The sequence below is a fragment of the Diceros bicornis genome, chromosome 23 (assembly GCF_020826845.1).
Source record: "Diceros bicornis minor isolate mBicDic1 chromosome 23, mDicBic1.mat.cur, whole genome shotgun sequence".
Taxonomy (NCBI): domain Eukaryota; kingdom Metazoa; phylum Chordata; class Mammalia; order Perissodactyla; family Rhinocerotidae; genus Diceros; species Diceros bicornis.
This window is the reverse complement of record NC_080762.1, coordinates 8649311-8669906: the sequence shown is the minus strand read 5'-3', so window position 1 is coordinate 8669906 and position 20596 is coordinate 8649311. Positions and strand designations below refer to the sequence as shown.

Sequence of the window (20596 nt, the reverse complement as noted above, 5' to 3'; positions counted from 1 at the left end):
CTGGGACAGTTTGAAAGTGATAATGCAATATAAAATTTCCAGAAGCAACCCAGCGGTGAGCATAACTTTAACGTCGTGTTTATTAGAACTGTATCTTTATATCTTCCAATGGTTTTTGGGTTTTTTTGGAGGAGGGTGCTGGGGGAGGGTAGACTGGGAGATTGGAAAGTACATCAATCAATCTAACTTCTGATTTATCAACCAAACCAAGCTGATCCCAGAGAGAATTCAAAATGACTCACAACAAAACACAAAAGACAGTTTTGTTTATTTTCCAAGACAGACGATGAGAAACTACCCAGAGGGTAGGGATTTGGGTTTAAGAAGACAATTAACACAATAAATTTCAAGAAAATCTTGGTTTTGGCCCTTGATGCTAACAATATCTCTGTGTTGTCAAGTCACTAAAATGATAAAAGAAATGTATCTGTGGGGTTTTTAGGTATGTTGCTTTTGTCGTGTTTTGCCTTTTTTATGTTTCATTCTTTTTATATTTTGACAAAAGGAAGATTTCCACTTCTTCAGAACAGAAACACTGCACACAATTTATGCCCTAAATTCTAAGATGGATTTCTCATTGGAGAATGTTTTTGGGCACCTTTATGCGTTCAGCCCTGGCAAGGTTCTGAAAATGAAGTGGTAAACAAGATAATCACAATAAACATGGCTTTTTCCACCGTGGAGCTCCTGTTCCAGCAAAAGATCAATAATCATTATATAAAATTTCACATTGCAATCAGTGCTACACAGGAAAAGTAAGGCATAATTAGGGATTGTAATGGGGGACTATTTAGAAAGGGTTAGGAAAGATCCAGAGGAAATAAGATATAAGGAAGAAATACTTGTGAAATATAAGAAGGTATGAAGAGTGGGGGAAAGTTAAGGAACAAGAATTTCTAGGCAAAGTCCTGAGGAAGGAAAAAGCAGAGCCTTGGTCTAGAAGCTGACTAAAGGCAGTATTCTTTGAATGTGATAAGAGGATACTGTAAACCAGGATAATAATTTTCAATTTTAACCTAGGTACAATTATAATCCATTGGAAGATTTTAAAAGAAGTAACTTGATCAGATTTGCATCTTGAGAAAATCCATTTTGTTAAAAATAAATTGAAGAAAGGCAAAGGGTAATCACGCGTCCATTTAAGAGGCTATTGCAGAAGTCCAGATGTTAAAAATGCTTGTGACTTGGCCCCCGAGTGTTGGCAGGAGTGCTGGAGAGAAACCAATGGATCTGAAATTAATTTTGGAGTTAGCATAGTATTTAGTGATGAAATGACATCAATGACTCCTAGTTTTCTGTGTGAGACTCTGGGAGGGTAAAGGAAAATGTGGTGAGCTAGGGAGAACTCAGGAGTAGCTAATTCATGGTGTGTGTGGAGGGATGGGGCTGGCGGTGGTGCTGGAGCACTGGAAATCATGAGCTCTGCTTTAGGGAGATTAATTCTGAAATGCTCCTGAAATATCCAAGTGTAAGTATCAACCTGGCAGTTGGATAAATGAGCCTGGAGCTTCAGAAAGATATCGAGCCTGGAGATATAATTTAGGAGTTGTTGACTATGCAGATGGTATGTAAATTGTTTAGAAATGGATGAGATTATTTGGGGAGGAGAATGAAATAAGAAAATGATCCAGGATTATACCCGAAAGAACTCTAGTACTTACTGATAAAAACAAATGAAAAAGAGCAAAGTAAATGAATGTGACTTTTCTGTTTCTTTTTGTCTAGGTCTTCTAAACCAGGGGAAACACAATGTAGAACAGTGTTTTTTTTAATGTCGGTTTTATCATTAGCGTTAAGAAATTGTCTAGCAGTCTTTAAAGAGCAGGGCCCATGGGGAACAGTATCTTTCCTGCTGCCGTTCTGTGCATCAAAGCTTACATGAGCCCCTTCTGATATTCTTGTTTGAGAGACATGAATATAAGCTCGTGCTTCTCCCATAACAATTAGTTTAGAGATTTATCGTATTTTTATTTTTATATGTTGGATCGTTAGCAGACACAGGCAGAAAGTTTTCGATTTGTGTATTTCCATAATACAAACACCTCTGTTTTGGGGTAATTGCCAATTTAAAGCTCTGAATTTCATTTTCAGTGGTTTAAAAGTGTTTTACATTTCCTCTCCTTTGCCTTTTTTTACTTCTCATTTTGAGTCTGCAGGCAGACCTGCCAAAGAGACATCTAGTTTATAGACTTGGTTTTGGAAGCCAGGCAGAGGAGCGCAGATACCGAACATATGTTCTGTTGATAATGATGAAATGAAGTTAGAAGAAGCTTGGAAGCAGTCTATTTCTCCCCAGCTGCCACCCCCTCAATGAATATTTTGAGTACCCTAGTGCTAGAACATTCTAAATAAGTGCCCCAGCTATAATAATTATTTTTTATCATATGATTTTGAAAACCTTTAGAGTGATTCAGGATTGTTCTACAAGTGGAACATAAAAAAAAAACAAAATAAAGCAGTTCGTAGATTCTAATTTTAAATGGACAGTGGGTAAGATTTCCACCCAAATTGTAAGGACTTGAAATTTTGTGACCGGAGCAATGTCCATCAGAATAAGTACTCAATAAATGATGGAAGTGGGAGCAGTGGGGACCTATATTTTGGGGCAATAGATTTGAAGTTAGATAAATAATCTATTCCATGTAGCCCTAGAGGTGATTTTTTTGCTGTTTGTTTTTGTTTTGCGTTTCAAGAAATCTTTATTGATTTTTATACCTTTTTGAGAGGTAGTCTGGTCAACTTCAATTTACCAAGCAGAGGGTGGTTAGAATTGGTTTCAAAAAATATTTGGAGGGGCTGGCCCGGTGGCGCAAGTGGCGAAGTGCGCACGCTCCACTGCGGCGGCCCAGGGTTCGCCGGTTGGCATCCTGTGCCCGCACCAACACAATGCTTGGCAAGCCATGCTGTAGTGGCAACCCACATAAAGTGGAGGAAGATGGGCACGATGTTAGACCAGGGTCAGTCTTCCTCAGCAAAAAAAAGAAGAGGATTGGCAGATGTTGGCTCAGGGCTGATCTCCTCACACACACACACAAAAAAATTAAAAAATAAATATTTGGAGAAGTTTGCGGAAGTTAGAGTACAAATGCCTTACTTGAGGTCCCTGTTACAGAGACGCACTGTTACATTCTTCCTGGTGCGTCTGTTAGTACTCTTATCAAAAATCCAGGTTATAATGGTAATTATTTTCTTATGTATGTTCAAGTTTTAGGTCACTGCAAATTCATGATGTAATCCTGCCTTGATAAGATCAATGATGCCCTTTGTCAGGAATTTAATAAAATCCTATAGTGCTTGGCTGGGCCAAATGGCTAAGATGACATTTGAGTTCATAATGGTCCTCGTAGTCCTGGATTGATATTCTGTAAGTAAGACCTACTTAAGATCCATTGAAGTATGTGTGGTTACACCTGGTTTATTTTGTTTCTCATGATAATAAAAAATGCTTATATTTTCATCTTAATCTGTTTGGAAGGAACAGAATAAAGAATTTTAAAAATTAAGTCCACAGAGGAACATGTCCTGCTTTTTCTGATTAAAAAAGAAGAAAGGAGAACAAACCAACTCAGAAGCCTCCAAAAATATCCTTTTATTTTGGAAGCTGAAAAGAGTTGAACTAAGCAACAGTAGAACACGAATTTGAAAGGCCTGCAAACACGAGTTCGGACTAGAATACGTGCTCTTCTTGTAGTTTTGTGCTTCTGAACAACCTGAATTCAACGTTATTTTTTTCCAGCTTACAAGCACTGTTGTGTCTGGATGGCTATTAGTTCAAATGGGACTGATTCTCTAGTTCTACAAAACTCTTCATCTGCATTGTGGATCAAGAGCATTAAGTTACTTCCTGCAGCGCACAGCTGGAAATCATTCTCTTCGGCAACATTTTGTTTTGTACCATTTTTGTTTTATACCAATATGTTTCTACACACCCACATAGCTCAGGATTTCAACAGACAAGTATCTCCTTTTCTTCCTTGACACGTCTTAGAACATTTTAAATTGGCAGGTTCGCTTTTGTGTTTCAAATACCGAATCACTTGCAAAACAGCTCTGCTTGAATGAATCTTCTTAAAAGTGCTCCACAGACCTAGAAGACTGAAATGGAAAGTTAGAAATATTCAAACAGACAGCTTGATCTTATTCTTTTGAGAGGCAGTAGGTGCTTGGCATGAACAAGCAGGAGAAGTACTGTGTACCAAGGCTAGGATGACAGAAAGAAAGAGTGACAGAGAGAGAGAGAGAAACAGATATGTAATGTATTGCTGTAAACAGTACACGATGATTTTAAAAAGTTATTAAAAAATTGAATATATTGAGAATTGTTTCATTGACTTGATGACTTTTCCATAGCAAGTCTCCAAGTACCATCTATTATCATTATATTCATGATGGTCTCTGCAAGCTGGACTATAGATGTTAATAAGAGGCATTATTTGAGAAATTAAAATACATATATTGTGTATACCAATATATAAACATATACATCAATATCACAGTGTTAATAAAAAATATTATAACATGAATGAAGACAGCTACGTCACAATATTCATTTAGTTTAGTATTTAAACTGATGAAAATAAGAAAATGTATTTAAAAATTCTCTTTGCCAGACTACATTAGAAAGATTTTCTTTAAAAAAATGAGTTAAATTGTGGTGATTTTAAAATCACGGTTTACTGAACTTCACACAGTTGAAGGTAATCAAAATAAAGAGCACAATGGAAAAAAAAAAACAAACCTTAAAGGAAACTTGCACCATGAAACAGAAGTTTTAAAGTGGCCACTTCTGATCACGACCGTGTATAAGCATTGGGTCTTTGTGTAAATAGTTGTGATTGTTGTCATTACTATTGCTCCTTCACATTTTATCCTAAAGATGTTTAAGTGAAGCAATTGTATACATATTATCCATTCTGTCAATTATGATAAAGTTACTCTCTTTTGATCTTCCTATCTTCACTATGTATATGTGGATGTGTATGCCTGTGTGTGTTTGTGTGTATGAGTATGTGGGGGGATGTGTAAACATGACATTTGATCATTTTATACATCTGGCTTCTTGATCACAAGCAATAGAAATCACCAAAACTGTTTAACTTAAGCAGAAATGTATTTGAAACATATCACATAACTTACAGAATTGTTAGAAAGATTTGAAAACCAGCTTAGGAAATGACAGACATCAAGGCCATTCCTAGATTTCACTGACTGCATAGTCTAGTTGGGGTCTTTTTGCAGATATGGCTGTCACCTCTTCCTCTCCCACCCTTACTGGTACTATGATCTCTGTCACTGTCATGATCTTATTTTCTTTATCTCCCCAGTCCTGTACTTCAAGTGTTCAAGATCCAGAGCCCTAGGCCAAGGTCACCTGCACTTGCCCAAATTGCTAAGGGGAGAGGAGGAGAAAGATCTTTCCTACTTCTCCTTCCTTGGCAGGAGGTAGGGTACTGCATACCCTCCATACTAAATACAATGCCTGTTACCCAAGAACAGAAATGGAGGCTAGATGCTGGACAGCCAAGAAATGATAAGGGTCTACTATCTTTTTCAAATAGCTTGAATTTCTTGGAATTATTTCAATGAGCCGAGTACCACTGAGTACCAAAACAGAGTTCTACATTTCTACTAAATCAAGGGTCTGATTAATTTAATGGTTTTTGTTTGCCAGATTTCTCTCTAGAAAGATTATACAAGTGCATGTATTTGTTCTCATTCAGTAAATTTAAATTTGACTGCTGTTATTTGCTAGCTAGTGTTAAGCCTGTACAAAGTAATGTTATAGACTGGAGATCCACTGTAAAAGATATTAAAGTTTCAGTGTCATGAGGGTTATAATAAATACCAACTAAGTACCATGTAGACATCAGAAGGAAACAACAAATTCTGTGTGGTGAAGTCAGGAAACACTTTCACCGAGCAGGGGTATTTGAACTGGGTCACGAAAGATGAGTAGATGACCACATAACAAAAAAAGGAAAAATGTTTTATGTAGAATGGACAAGATAACGTAACGACCAAGACTTGTCAAAGCCTTTGGTATATTTGTAAATAGTAAGATGTCAGTACACTGGACGTGTAGGAAAGCATGGAGGATGGAAACAGATGAGTTTAGAGAGGTAGATGGGGGCCTGATTATAAATGTTCAGATTACCAAGGAGTTTGGCTGCTATGCTAGAGGCAACAGGCAACTCACAGAGGTCTTTAAACAAGAAGGTGACATAATCAGACTTAATTTTTAGGAAGATAATTTCCATGGCAGTGTGGAAGAGGTATGGAAGTGGAGTCTTACAGGAGACTTGTCAGGGTGCAGTTGCAGTAGAAACAAGGTAGGCTAGGATGTACTTATATAAAAGGATGGATAGATAAATAGATAGGTAGATAGATAGGTAGAAAGATAGATAGATATTGTTAAGCTAGAGGCAAAAAAATAAATTGGAAGCAGAAATCTTAGGATGGTGAGAAATAAGAAATATTTGTCCTCAAAGTACCTTTTTAACATTTTCTGGTTTCTGTGGAATAACATCTTATTAATGCTGGTTTATGTTCACCTATTTAGTAAGAATGGCAAAATTTGGGAAATAAAGATAACTGTGAATCAGTTACCAGTATTTTTGTGGATGGGCTTCATGAAATCAGTCAATAATGGAGATGAGCACGTGGAGAAGGTCGATGATTTCAATTTTTTAAAAAGAAGTTACGAGTGACAATGAGAGGAACTGATTTGTAAGTAGGATTCAGAAGCCAGAGGCAGCTACTTTTCCTCTCCCAGTGATTCTAAGGATCCACTGGAGAGATCTACAGAAGTGTCACTGTCAGAGGAAATCAAGGCTTCCGTTACAGTAAGAAGGGTGAAAGAGTGCTTTCTTAAAATGGAGAAATTTGGAAATAAATTACAGGACTTGTAAAACTGTGATGGAAGCTGGCCTGTGAGCGTGCATGTAGAAAGGAGAAGGAGAACGCGATGGCCTAGAACTCAGGAATGGTGTAGGAGGTGAAAAGGATTTTCATTTAGAGCAGGGAGGGGAGTGAGACAGGGTGGATCTTTAATAAAATTATTTCTAGTTCATTTGGGATTACAATAATTGTGTTTGATAACTAGCTGTTCAATTTAAGTTCTGAGAATTCTTTTCTTCGTTTGTAAAATTCAAAGTTGAACGAGGCTTCTTTGAACTGAATTCTTTTTGCTACCAGATAACAACCTTCTAGTTCATCACCTGGAGAAACATAACCCTGCAGCCCGAGGAACCAGCCTGAATCTTGACACACGGCAGATCATGTGCTAGGACCTTAAGTGCGTTTCTCTCCGGCTCTCTTGTAGTTCTTCAAATGACAACACTTATGTATTAAATATGATTCTAAGTCAAAGTTCTTCATTGTTATGAAATAAAAGCTGGACGAACTGGAACACTGTACAAGGAAAATAGAATCATCTGCTGATTGCCGGCCTGTGGGCATCTGAAGCGCCCAGGTGTTTTGCTAATCCAGGGCTGTCTTTTGCTGGTTTCCTCTATTCTGAACGGGATCGAAAAGACAGTTTCCCTTTGTAGTATCAACAACCTCTTCCACATTTAATTTAAGAAATGTCGATATAAAATTTTATTGTTACTGCTATTGACAATTTGTAACAGCCAAAGGATAAGATAAATCAATATATACATATGTACAGATATATACTTACACATATATATACGTATATATAATATTTCTATAGATCCTATGTCAGATTTGATTAAGAAAATTTTCCCACATACAGAAAAGTTGAAAGAATCATACACTGCACACCCATATGTTCAGCATCTAGATTTTAAAATTGACATCTCACTGTATATGATTTATCATACATCTATCTATCTGTACATAACTATCCATAAGTCTCTTATACCGTTGTAAACTTTATGCCTAAACACTTCATCATGAATATCATTAACTAGAGTTCAACATTGATTTACTTTCTTTTTTAAGCTAAAATTTACCAATAGTGAAATGCACAAGTAACGTTCACTCACTGAGTGTAACGTTCAATGAGTTTTAACAAATGTATACACCTGTATACATTTGTTATGAATAACAAATGTATACACCTATATAAAACAAACTTCCATCAGGAATATTATCATCACCCGTGAAATTTCCTTTGTGCCTCTTCCCTGTCAGTCTCTATTGCTAGAGCCAACCATTTTTCTATTTCATTTTCCCAAAAGATTACATTTGCCTTTTCTAAAAGGTCATATAAATGAATAATAGAGTATGCATTCTTTTTTGTAAAGCTAATTTTATTTGTCATATGGTTTGGGAGTCATCTTGTTGCATCTATCAGTGGTTTGTTGCATTTTAGTGCTGAATAGTATTCTGTTGTATGAATATACCACAGTTTCTGTATCAATTCTCCCATTGATGAAAACCTGGGCTGTTACAGGTTTGGCTGTTATGATAAAAGCCTCTATGAACGTTCTTATATATGTCTTTTCATGGACGTATACTGTCATATCTCTTGGGTATTTACCTAAGAGTGGAATTTTGGGGTCATGATGTAGGTCCAGGTTTAAATTTATCATAAAATGCCTGTTTTCTAAAGTAGTTTTATTAATTTATGCTCCCAACAGCAATGGAGTAGAGTTCCAGTTGCTCCACAAACTTTTAAACATTTGGTGTTGTCAATCTTTTTAATATTGTACTGAGTTATGTAAAGCATAAGAACCTTGCAAATACGTAGGTTCATTTACCATGATCCCCCCACCCACTATTCGTTTATTATAATGTCATAAGTATTACATCAACATACATTGTAATCCCCCAAGGCAACATTACAATTTTTCTTTAAACATTAATATGTATTTAAAGAAATTAGGAAAAAAGTCTGTCAATCTATATTTGTTTACTTACACTTCTGTAATTTCCAATTTTCTATTGATAGCATGTAGTGATTTTTTTTATTCTAGATATTGCATTTTTCAGTTCTAGAATTTATATTTGGTATTTTTTTTGTAGTTTCTCTGCTGAGATTTCCTATTTGTCTTTTCATTACAAGCATTTTTGTGTGTCCTTGATCATAGTTATAAAAGCTGCTTAAAAATACTTGTATGCTAATTCTAACCTCTGGTTGCTATCAATGTTGGTCTTCATTCGTTGCTTTTCTCCTAAGTATGGGTAGCATTTTATTGTTTGTACATTCAGTATTTTTTAAAAAATTGCATTCTGGACGTTGTGAATGATACACCTTAGAAACTCAGGATTCTGTTACGTTTTTCTGAAGGATAGTCACCCGTATTTTATTTTTGTGTTGTATCAGTTGGTTACCTTGTCTGGACTCAAACTCCAAACTCTTGTCTTTCCTGTGAAATGCAGCCACTGTGGTCTCTGTTTTGTTCTTTTAGCCCCAGTGGGGTACTTGGAGTCTGCCTGGGGCATATGTGGGTCTGGTATCAGTGAGAGATTTGGGAAGAGTTTATGCACATATGTTGAGGCTCCCTTTCTGTGGCTTTCTCTTTTCCAGTATGTCTTCCTCACTTTACAGCAGCTGTGATTGTTCTTAGTCTTAGTCTTAGTTCTGTTCTCTGGTTCTTCAAGACAGTGAAAAAAAAAAAGACATAAAACTGTGGGTTTCTATTTGAGTTTTAGCCACCTCGCATGGTGTAGTCTGGAGCACATCCAATATCTTCTTTCTTCAAAGCAGACACATTTCTTCTGGCTTACTTGTTTTGGCTTGTTCTCCAATGTCTTCAACTATTTGGGATCTTTTAAAAATATATTTTGTTCTGAATTCATAGTTGTTATGTGTAAGAGGTTTGGCCCAACAGGAGCTACTCCACGATTACTAAAATTAGAACCTCCATACACAGGTTTTAAAAATGCTTCTGCCTGTGAAACCAGAATGTGGAATTTTGAGAATGCAGATCACCAAAATTATGCAAACTTGTATGAACATACCACAGTATTTGGGCAAGAAAAGATAGTATAAAAACATCCAAATAAAAACAGTGAAAATTTGGTGAATTTTCTAAATGTTTGCCATATTATAGCAAAATTTCTATTTTCCACATGCTATAGACTTAGCTTTTTTCTAGATTATCTATTTACTAAATGTATATATTATAGAACATAATATTTATATTATTCTCTCTATCGTATATATTTATTCTAATCACTAGTAAAAATATATACAATAGAGAGAATAAATATTATTTGTTTTCTTTTCAGACTTTGTTCCGTAAGCCACAACTCCGACTAAATTTACTTAGTCTAGATACTATTCAGAAAAAAAAAAGTGTCAATCATGATTGTATGGATAATGATGACTGGCTTTTATGTCATTAACATTACATGACCTCAAATTGAATTAGGTGGCTGTAAGTCAATACTCTGTAAAGGTTCACCAGCTATTTATAGTTCATTTACACTCAATGTTTACATAATCTTAACCAACTAACCCATATTGAATATAGCAATAAATATTGCTCTGCTGCTTTTGAATGGGTATAAATAAGTACAGTCTAATAGATTTAACATACAATGAAAATGGGCTGCAATCTATAACACAACCTGCTGAAGATTCAATGAAAGCTCGGATATTGACTGACTCTTCAAATTGGTTGTTAGCAGCTAATTGGGGACCTTCTCTGACAATACACTTAACTGACTTTTTTTTGAAATAAACAACAAAATAGCTGATAAAATTTCAAAAGGCAACTGTTTCCTAACCACAAAGCAAGGCAATTAAATTGTGAAAATGTTAATTTTGAGCACACATCAATAAGCGTAACAGAAACAAATCAATGGAAAGAACTGAAAGATAATAAATGTAAATTTTATTAATATCTCTATGATTAGAAAACTCTATGAAACAACAAAGGGGTGGTGACTGGGTCAGTTATTTCTTTTATTAAATATGTAAGTTGATAAGATTTGCTGAGGGTCAGGTTTTGGCTCTTCATGGCCTGATAAGAGTAAGTCTTCTGAATTAAAGAGCTGAGTTCAAATTTTAGTTATCAATCTTACTAATTCATAACTTTGTGCATATTGTTTATCTTCTCTGAGCTGCACTCTCTTCATTTGTAAAATGAGATTAATAAAATCTACACAGTGGGGTTACTGGGGGATTAAACCATACAATTTAATGAATATGAAAGTTTCTGAATCAATGTTAACTTCCATACTTGTAATCCTTTTATAGCCATGTCATTTTGTTCACATTTTATTCATTTAATTCTGTGAGGAAATTGGGTGTAATCCAATTCTATATTTTTGGAACATACAATGAACAGTGAGATAATTTTCCCCATCCATCTTCCCATTTGGGCCCCCTTCCATGATTGCTCAGATCTGAGAAAGTATAGACCAACGCAACTCAAATCAGGTCTCACAGGGCTGCACCAAAGCAGGGCATGGGAAGTCTTACCCAAAGCTGCAAAACAGAATGCCAGGTCAGGACTAGTCTGAGGTGAGGGAGGAGACAAAGATCACAGAGCCAAAATGACAATGTCCTGGGGCAGTTTTAAAGATGCTGGCTCCTGCCTGAGATGGCTTTTGTGTAAGTAAACTGGCTTTGTTTGGAAGGGCTAGAAGGGGCTTAGGGACCTGAACTCATCCTACAGGCCAGCAAGGTAAGAGATAAGGTTTTGCCCTCTTATAACAGGATTCCCAGCATATCTCTTCCTTCTTACTACCTTTTTCTTTTTTGACAATAGAAATTAAAAATTTAAAGACCTGGAAAAAGCCCCCTAAAACAAATTGCTAATAGTGACTGATAGGCAGTGGTTTGTGTTGGTATATATGTGAACCACTATGTATATACCCTGTGTGTAATCTATATGTACCTATTTCTATATCTGTTTCCACATCCATATCTATACATACACAATCACATAATCTAACAGGGTAGAAAAATTACAAATTCAAGTACTGTGTCAGTCACTCAAATCCACATAAACTTTCACAATCAAGTCCATACTCATATGCTATTCCCACTGCCTGGTGTGTTTCTTTTTTCTTTCTTCCTTTCTCTGCCAGATAAACTCCTATTTCTCCTTCAAGATTCAGCTCAAGTTCACTTCCCATAATGAGCCCGTCTCAATAGTATTTTCATTCCCAAATCTTTTATGATATCTAGCAGAGTATGTGCTCAACACATACTTGATGAAATAATAATTGTACAGTTAAATGCAAAATGATGATAAATGACAGAAGAGAAAGATATATAGACAAATCTTATTTATTTAATCCCATGTTATTTACCAACCTAGAGAATAAAACATCTAAGGTAGAGAGATAATGCGCTGGGGATGATGAAATTATTTTGAAATCTGTAAGTTGACAAACTTCACAGAATTGAAGCTGTTTCCAATAAGCCTAGCATAAAGAGGTAAAACTAAAAAAATGATAGTAAGTAACCTTTGTATAGTACTTTACCTTTGATAAAACACTCTACCTTTCCTCATGAAATAAATAATAGTTTTATGAATGGCTAATATTTTTCTGACCAGTAATTATGTTAGCTGACCGGATACACATTGATGGAATGTCTCATTGAGTGGTGGCCAGAGCATAGACATGAGGGAGAGGTGGGAGGGAGATAAATTTATCTGGAAGAATGAAAGAGGTAGTGCTTGCAATTAAGTAAAAATGGCAGTTCTGAACTCTTGGCAAACAAGGGGAAATTGCAAACCTCAAATAACTCTTAGCTGGAGAAAAGCACAAAGCAGGAGGACAATGGGATGGGAGTGTGCTAGATTGGAACAGCAGAATCTGAGGCATTTTAGAGACTGGTGAGAGTGGGGAGGAAGGGAAGAAACAGAAGATTTTTGGAGGCAGTTTTTTGTGGAGACCCTGAGAGTGACTGAGATGAGAATTGAGGTATTGCCTGGTCTTATGAATTCACTTACCTCTTAGAAATTTTTGAGAGCGCTTACAATAGCTTCAAATTATTTCAAATTATTTTTTATTTGCTGTACTATTGTTTATTTCAATGCAATTCTAAGGTTAACCAGGACCACATATCGCGCCAGATTTATGTTAAGTTTCACATGACATTTGTAGAGACCAATATAGTGATTAAGAGGATAGACTCTGGAGCCAGATTACATGGGCTCAAATCACAGCTCTGCTACTTGCCAGCTATAATCCTGAGCAGGTTACTGAACATCTTAATAAAACAGGGGTGATAGTATGTAGTGCGCTGGGTGTCGTGCATAGCAAATTAGTCCATGCAGATAAAGAGTGTTAGAACAGTCCCTGACAGAATAGTGCCTAGCATATTATAAACATTCAATATTGCTGGATATTACTATTATTACTATTGTTATTATTATTATTCAGATGATGCAGAAGAATATTTATGAGGCCAATATTTATAATTCCTTCATTTTACAAGTATATTGAGTGCTTACTCTGTACCCAGCATGTGCTAAGTTTTGAAGATAAGGCAGAAAACACTTGTGAACTCAAAACCCTAGGGATCTCAGTAAAACATCCGGACATACGATTTAGTCAGTGAAGGACTTTCTGTCAGAGGTTGAACTGATATGGACCTACTTGGCGTGTGTGTAGAGCAGAGACCACCTAGATGGCCAGCGTGTTCCTTGCCTAAATTGAGTCAAATTATCTATAATCTTAAGTGCACATTCTCCAAGATGAGTTTTCAGTTGAAGAGTGGCTTCTGATAAGTGACTTTACTATATTGTCATTGAAAAGAGGTCTATAATATACAAATACTAGACAGTATGAAGCAGAATTGACAGTAATTCCAGAAAGTAAGGAGCCTGAGTTGGCTTCTCCTATGGAATGAAAGGCCTCCCCAACTCTACACTGAAAAGGGTCGCTGAGATTGTCTCTGAGCAAGCCAAACAGTTTTATCTGAGAAATAATTTCTGGCATATGATCATGGACTACTATGATTACTTATTTCTGGTAAGATATTCCTGTCTAATATGGCTGTATAGTGAAGAAGGCAGTAAAGAATGGTTTTCAAAAATCTTTCATAATTTTCTAACTTCTTCATTCTAGATGTAAAGGAGTTACAATAACCATTTATGACAAGTGATAATTGGAGGATAAAAATGACCACGAAAAACATAGATGCATAACTGTCCAAAATCTTTACATACAATTATAGTTTACTACTAGATATAAAACAGTTGAAATGGAGGATGGAAGCTTCAGTAAGACTTTTGCCGATAATATGAATGGAAGATTTTTTTAAACTGTGTGTTAGAGACAAGATTTTCTTTCTAATTAAGTACTAGAGGTTAAAAATTAAGATAGCTTTAGATTCCGTAGTTAAGACCCAGAAAGAAAAAAAAGGAAATGTTCATTTGATAACACATGCTATTTATGTAGTGTACTTAATTAAGTCAGATATTTAATTATCACTGATGATTTTATTTTCAATTAATTTAATGCTCTGAAAAATATCCTATCTTAATTTCATTTTAAAATACAGCAAATTCATACCACATCATTTCTGGCCCACACACCTTCATTTGTCCATCTTTTTCAGGTTTATTCCCTGCTGTCCTGAATCTTGCTTCTAATGCTCTCATCACCACAAATGCAACATGTGGAGAAAAAGGACCTGAGATGTATTGCAAATTGGTAGAGCATGTCCCTGGGCAGCCCGTGAGGAATCCTCAATGTCGAATCTGCAATCAAAACAGCAGCAATCCATACCGTATGTATTTTAATATGTATTTGTGTGGCACTGGGTAGGATCTGTAATTGAGAGATTTTGAGGCCAAGTTGCATGAAAGTCAAAGGGCTTGTGATCCCCAAATTCCTAGAACTTTTCTTCCACTGTGAGCTTCTTTGCAGCCACTCTCCGTCACCGGACAAACATGATTGGAGTTCCTTATATGAACCAGGTACAGTGCTGGAGGAGGGTTTTCTAGCTGAAGACCTGTGGCAGTCATGTAGTTTACTACATCCAGAATAGTATCTGAGGATGCTGTTATTAATTTAGGCTATAGTGATCCGTTGGTCACTTACATGCCAGGTACTGTGCTGGGGATCCAACAGGAATAAAGTGTGGTCCCTGGCTTCAACTAATGAAGAAATGGGCAAAAGGCAGACTATTGCTATACAGTGTGGTAAATACAAAGGAAAGAATGAACACAGGGGCCTGAGGGAGGGAGAGGAGGATCAGAAATTCAGTCTTGGTGTAATGAAAGCTTGTCAGAGAAGCGATATCTCAGCTGAGCTCCAAGGACAGGTACGAGCTAAGCAGGTAAAGGGGAGAGAGAGGGAAGAGAAGGAATGCCAGGAAGAGAGATCAGGACAAGACAGAAAACTTTACTTGTTCAGGGAACTACAAGTAGTTAGAAATGCCTAGAACTGAAAGTATCAGAAGGTAGAGGGTAGAGAGGAGTCTGGTGCAGAGGCTAGAGCCAGATAATGAAGATTCTTAGATACCACAAGAGTGCTTTAAGGAGAACTGCCATACAAAGCCCGCTTGGTGGCCTCTAGGAACCACACTGATATATCAGATTCATTCATGTATTTATTCAGCAAGCATTTGAACACCTGCTATGAGCAATGCATTGTACTGGAGTGTAATGTTAAATCATACATAGCCCTTGACTTAAGGGACTTAGAGGGGAAATAGAGGAAACAGTAAATTGAGTGCTAAGGGAACATGTAGAGATTCCTGGGAGGAAGCGACCCATGTTCTGAGAAAATAAGAGTTAGTAGGATGAATAGGGGAAGAGTATTATAAAAGAAAAAGCATACATAAATCTTGAAGGTATGAAACAGCATGATATATTCAGAGAACTATAAGTGATTTGGTTTAACAAGTAAAGATTTTATGTGGAGAAGAGGAGAATGCTGTGAGATAATTCTAGAGATGCAGGTTGATTTAAAGATAGACATCGGGAAATCATCAAATATATACATTGAGGAGGTTAATAAAGAGAATACTTAATGTCACTGAGGTGAGTTATAACGGGAATGAAGCTTCACGATGGTATTATTTTTAAATTTGCTTAGGTTTTCTTCTTTTTCTGTTTCAGTTGTAAAATTTATAAAATGAAGAAAGCTTTCTCTTGCAGTTTACATTTTTTATCTCAAAAGAGAGTTGGGAGGCATTGTGCCTTCTTTCTCAGAGCTGGTTAAAGGGAAGAATGCATAGTCCCCTCTCTATTCTATAATTTAGAGATGCTGAAAACATTAATATATTTGGAGAATTGGGACTTTTGTGATTAAAATTGCTGGTCTTGTATATCACAGAATCTTTAACAAAAAAAATGGTAAGAAACCAAAGATGGCAGCCATCCAAAACCTTCCTCGCCTTTTAATGACTCTGGTTCTTTTCTATGGTGTAGATTGTATGGTATGGGGTAGGAGTGGGGAGTGATGAACACTTCCCATCTCTTTGCTATTCTTGTGTAGAATGATACCGGCAAAGGATGTAGGTCAGAGTGCTGGGGAAACATCAAAAGCAAGAAAATTGAAGTAAAGGCCAGAAAATAAGTGAATTGATGGACTATGAGCTTTAAATTCATTAGAGAAGAAGATGAAGCCTGATAGGGAGAAACTGCCGTGGGTTCAGGAGCTGTTGGCCTTGATGATTTCATAGAGAATGTGAGAAAGCCTGGAGGCATGGAAATGGTTGGGAGGAGTGGTGGGCGGGTGGTTAGGAGTATGCAGATGCGTGTTTAGGATGGGCTAGGCAGAGAGGAAGAGTTAAAGTATGTAAAATCAAATGTATGTGTGTGTGTGTATACATATATACGTGTGTGTATATATGTATGTATATAAATATACATACATATATGTGTAGTTCCTCCCTATAGGTACAATGTTAGGGTAAATAAGCCTTGGATATAGAAGGCAATTAAACAAATATTCAAAACAGTAAACTCAGGGCTATACTATGTGGTACATATCATAAATTCCTTATTAGAAGAAAAACGTCAGTGGAAACTGAAGTAGCAAGAGAAAGTTCCAAGAAGGTGGTCAGACTTGGGCACTAAAAAGCTGAATTACCTGAGCTAAGAAGGAGGAGAAGGAGAAGAAAATGTGTACAGTTATGGAGACAGGATGATTGGGGTGGAAAATAATTGAGTGGAGACTCTTGGTTGAAAAAATGGATGAAATGCATTTGCCAAATTGAGTCCAAGAGCAACTCTGTTACTTTTCTCTTCGGAGTTCTATATTCAGGTTCTCTTGTGTCTCAATGGAAGACATCTATATTTAGACAATCCTACTTCGTATTTTCATACTGGGATGAAAAAGTGAATAAATTGTTTTAGTAAAGCAAGGTGCGTATGAGGTATGTTTTGTATTTCCCATTTTTATTTACTTGTAGTGTTTTTTAAACTTAGCCTAGATTTACTTTGCATGATAAATTTAATGTTAAATTACCAGCTTCATTACATTTCAGAGTCCCGTTTTGGAACTAGAAATTTAGAAAGTATAATAATCTAGAGGATAAAAATCTGGCAATAACCCATATGAATATATTTTAGTAAAAGTTGGAGCAACAGATGATAAAATTCCACAAATTCAATAAAGAGCTAGAATAAATCTGGAAGGTCTGGACTTAATTACTATACAAGGGAAAGGAAACTTGAAGTTCCTGACTGTTAATAGATTATGCTTCCCCATTAAAAACTACCAGTTTGAAAGGTTTACTTCGTCAACGATTCCCTCGCCAATTTTCAGATGCAATAGACCTTTGGATTGACTTGCATAGCTATCCCTGTTGAGAATGTTATAAATTTCTCTCTCCTTTTAAATAAGGGAAGCATGCCAACAACTAATCAGTATTTGCAAATTAATTATGATTAAACTTCCATAATGGGGATTATGGTTAATTGTTGATTCATCTTCCAATCTTCCTTTTCATGACTAATTCCCATATCAATTTGACCTGAGGTGGCAGATATCAAAATTTCCAATTAGACGGCTCCTCTCACAATTACCTAAGAGCTATGAATTTGATTTGGAAATGTGGTTGTGTGTGTGTTTTCTATCACATATTAAACCCACAGTCTGTAAAGAAGATTCAGGAGGATGTTTGGGGAGTGTTTGCTGTGATATTTATTTCTTCAGAAGCAATGCCAGTAATATTTCACTGTGGTTCTGATTCCTAAAGTGCCAATTTCAGTACCCACTCACACCTCCAAGGGCATTTATTTGATATTTAGTTATGCTTCTGGTATTTGTTGTCAATATAAAGACGTGACACCTCTAGCTTCAACAGAACAAGTTAACTTGGGCTAATTAGGAAATATATTCAGCAATTTTACTTTTCATTAATGAGATAGGACGCCTCATCTCAGTGGACTGCTAATGTGATAAGGCTTGGTACAAAACAAAGTCCATCCAATTGTTTAGTTGACTTAAATAATTTACCAGGAAAAATAGATTATTTTTGTCCTGTCTTAAATACTCATGTTACCATAAGTAACTGAAAGACGTAAGTCTTTATGTTTTCAACTAAGCAGGTTATAGCAGACTACATTAATAAAATTAATATGTAATAAAAATGTTCACAATCTGAAAATGGCAAATTTAATGAATATTCAGTTTTAGGTAAAGATTTCTCTTTTGAAGATAACTTTACTATCAGACTCCTGTTGCATTGAGGACTTCATTTTACTTGATTTTTATTTTCAAATTTTTTATTAAATGCAATTTGTCTCCAATTAAGATTCAGAACAGTGTACTTTTTGAGCAGATGTATAATTAATTTTATGTATATGCATAATAATAGTGAGAATATTAATAGTTGTAATGTTTCTCTGGTAACCCTATGAGTTGAGAGTTCCCATCCAAGATATTTCTACTGGTCCATGGAAAAATGAGAAAACAAGAACAAAATTCCACATTTTTTATGAAGATAAAATACCATTTAAAGAATTATTCTTCATTTTGATATTATGATTTTTAAAACTTTTTTTGGTTTTAAATGTCCTTCATTTTACGAAACAATATTGATGGTATATTAAATGATAGTAAAATACTGGAGGCTTCTATTACTTGGAGAAATAAAGAGCTAAAACTCATATATCGATTCCACAAATTGCTCTCACACATATTTTTAAAAAATTTTACTTTTTTCTGAAAGTTTAGAATTTGGGAAGCAGTGCTGTGAGTGGAGTTTTGTTATGCCTGTTTCAAGAATGACTCACAGAGTTTAAGAGACTTGCCCATGATCAGTAAAGTACTAAATGGTGGAGCCAGGGGGAATGTCTAGCTCCTCATACTCCAGCTCCTCATATTCCAAGTCTTACGCTCTTTCATCACCATTATGCCTAGAACACTTGGCTAGATTACTACATTATATAGGCAAATCGAGTCCTGATTGTTCCTCATAGTGACGTGTTTTCGTTCATTATTTGAAGTATTCCTTCAATTTACAAAAAAGATTTTGTTCTAATCTAAAAGGTTATTCTTAGGCTATTCATTTGAGACATCCAGAAAATTAGTGTTATAAAAGTTCTCAAGACTGACACCCCAAAGTATACTCAATCCATAGTGAACAGAAGAGTAGCAGGAAGGTAACTTCTACTTTATTTGCATTTCTATGGGCAAATTTGCTGACTTCCAAGTGAGATGTTAGGAACTTAAGTACTCCTACTGCAGCCTTGGGTGTAGAAATAGGAACATCTCTAACAACCTCCACTCCTGCCATCTTCACCAATGTATGAGCTGTGCCTGTTTAGAGGAGGAGAAAAGGAACAGAACTTCTGTTACTTGGGAAATAAGAAGCACAGATTTCTGACAAGAAACAATAACTGAGAACCAAAATGGGATGAGGGCTTTGGCAGCCTGGAAGTAATGGCTGCTGTTGTGAGATGCGTGGGGCTAAATTGGAGGAGATGAGGAATCTGAGGTTTGAGGGTTGCAAGGAGGAAGGAACTGTAAGAGAGGATTGTGGGGGGAGGGGCTAAGGATTGTCCACACCTCCTATTTTCTATCTTCAACTCCCTTTTAATTCTCACAATAGATCCTGTTCCTTTCTATCTGGAATAAAGGCGAGGGAAGATCCATATTTTATTGGTAGGATGGAATTTCATGTGCCATCATCTCCCTGCTTTCCATTATTGTCCAGACTCCTCTGGACAAAGTGGAAATCTATTTTTGGAAATTTCCAAATCTGGATATTTGGATATTTTCCAAAATCTGGGAAATACTGTCCACTATTGTCCAGACTGAGTTAGTGATTGTGGGAATGGGCAAATGCTGAATGGGAGGTTGGGAGTATCTTGCATTGTATTTTTAAATAGTGGTAGAAAGTTGGCGAGTTAAGGACTGACTGCAAAAAGGCTCATAGGATGGATTTCACAGCATTTTATAATAAAACCAAATACACATTAGATTACCTAAGTCTTGGTAATAATGCATGTGTCAGAAGGGCAAATCTTCAAGTACCTTTCAACTACAATTCAGGATTTTATGTTTCTGTTAACAAAAGTTGAAAGTGTACTAGAGCTGCCTCAAACAGTAGAGTTTTTGCTTCTTTGAATGATTGACACATCAATTAGATTTCAGTACTATTTCTTCACACTTAATTTCTGTAGTTATCTTTCAAGTTGCCCATTTTAGTTGATGGCCAGAGTGCTAAGCAGCTTCTTCTCTTACAGCCTAAGTATTTAAC

General features: G+C 36.1%; 1 protein-coding gene across 1 annotated transcript in view; it reads left to right on the top strand.

Annotated features, from left to right (window-relative positions):
- LAMA2 (laminin subunit alpha 2) overlaps positions 1-20596 on the top strand; it is a 572820-nt gene that overhangs the window by 121831 nt on the left and 430393 nt on the right. The window contains exon 2 of the mRNA XM_058566315.1: positions 14495-14665. Coding sequence (XP_058422298.1) covers positions 14495-14665 — 171 coding nt within the window. The remainder of the gene's footprint in view (positions 1-14494; positions 14666-20596) is intronic.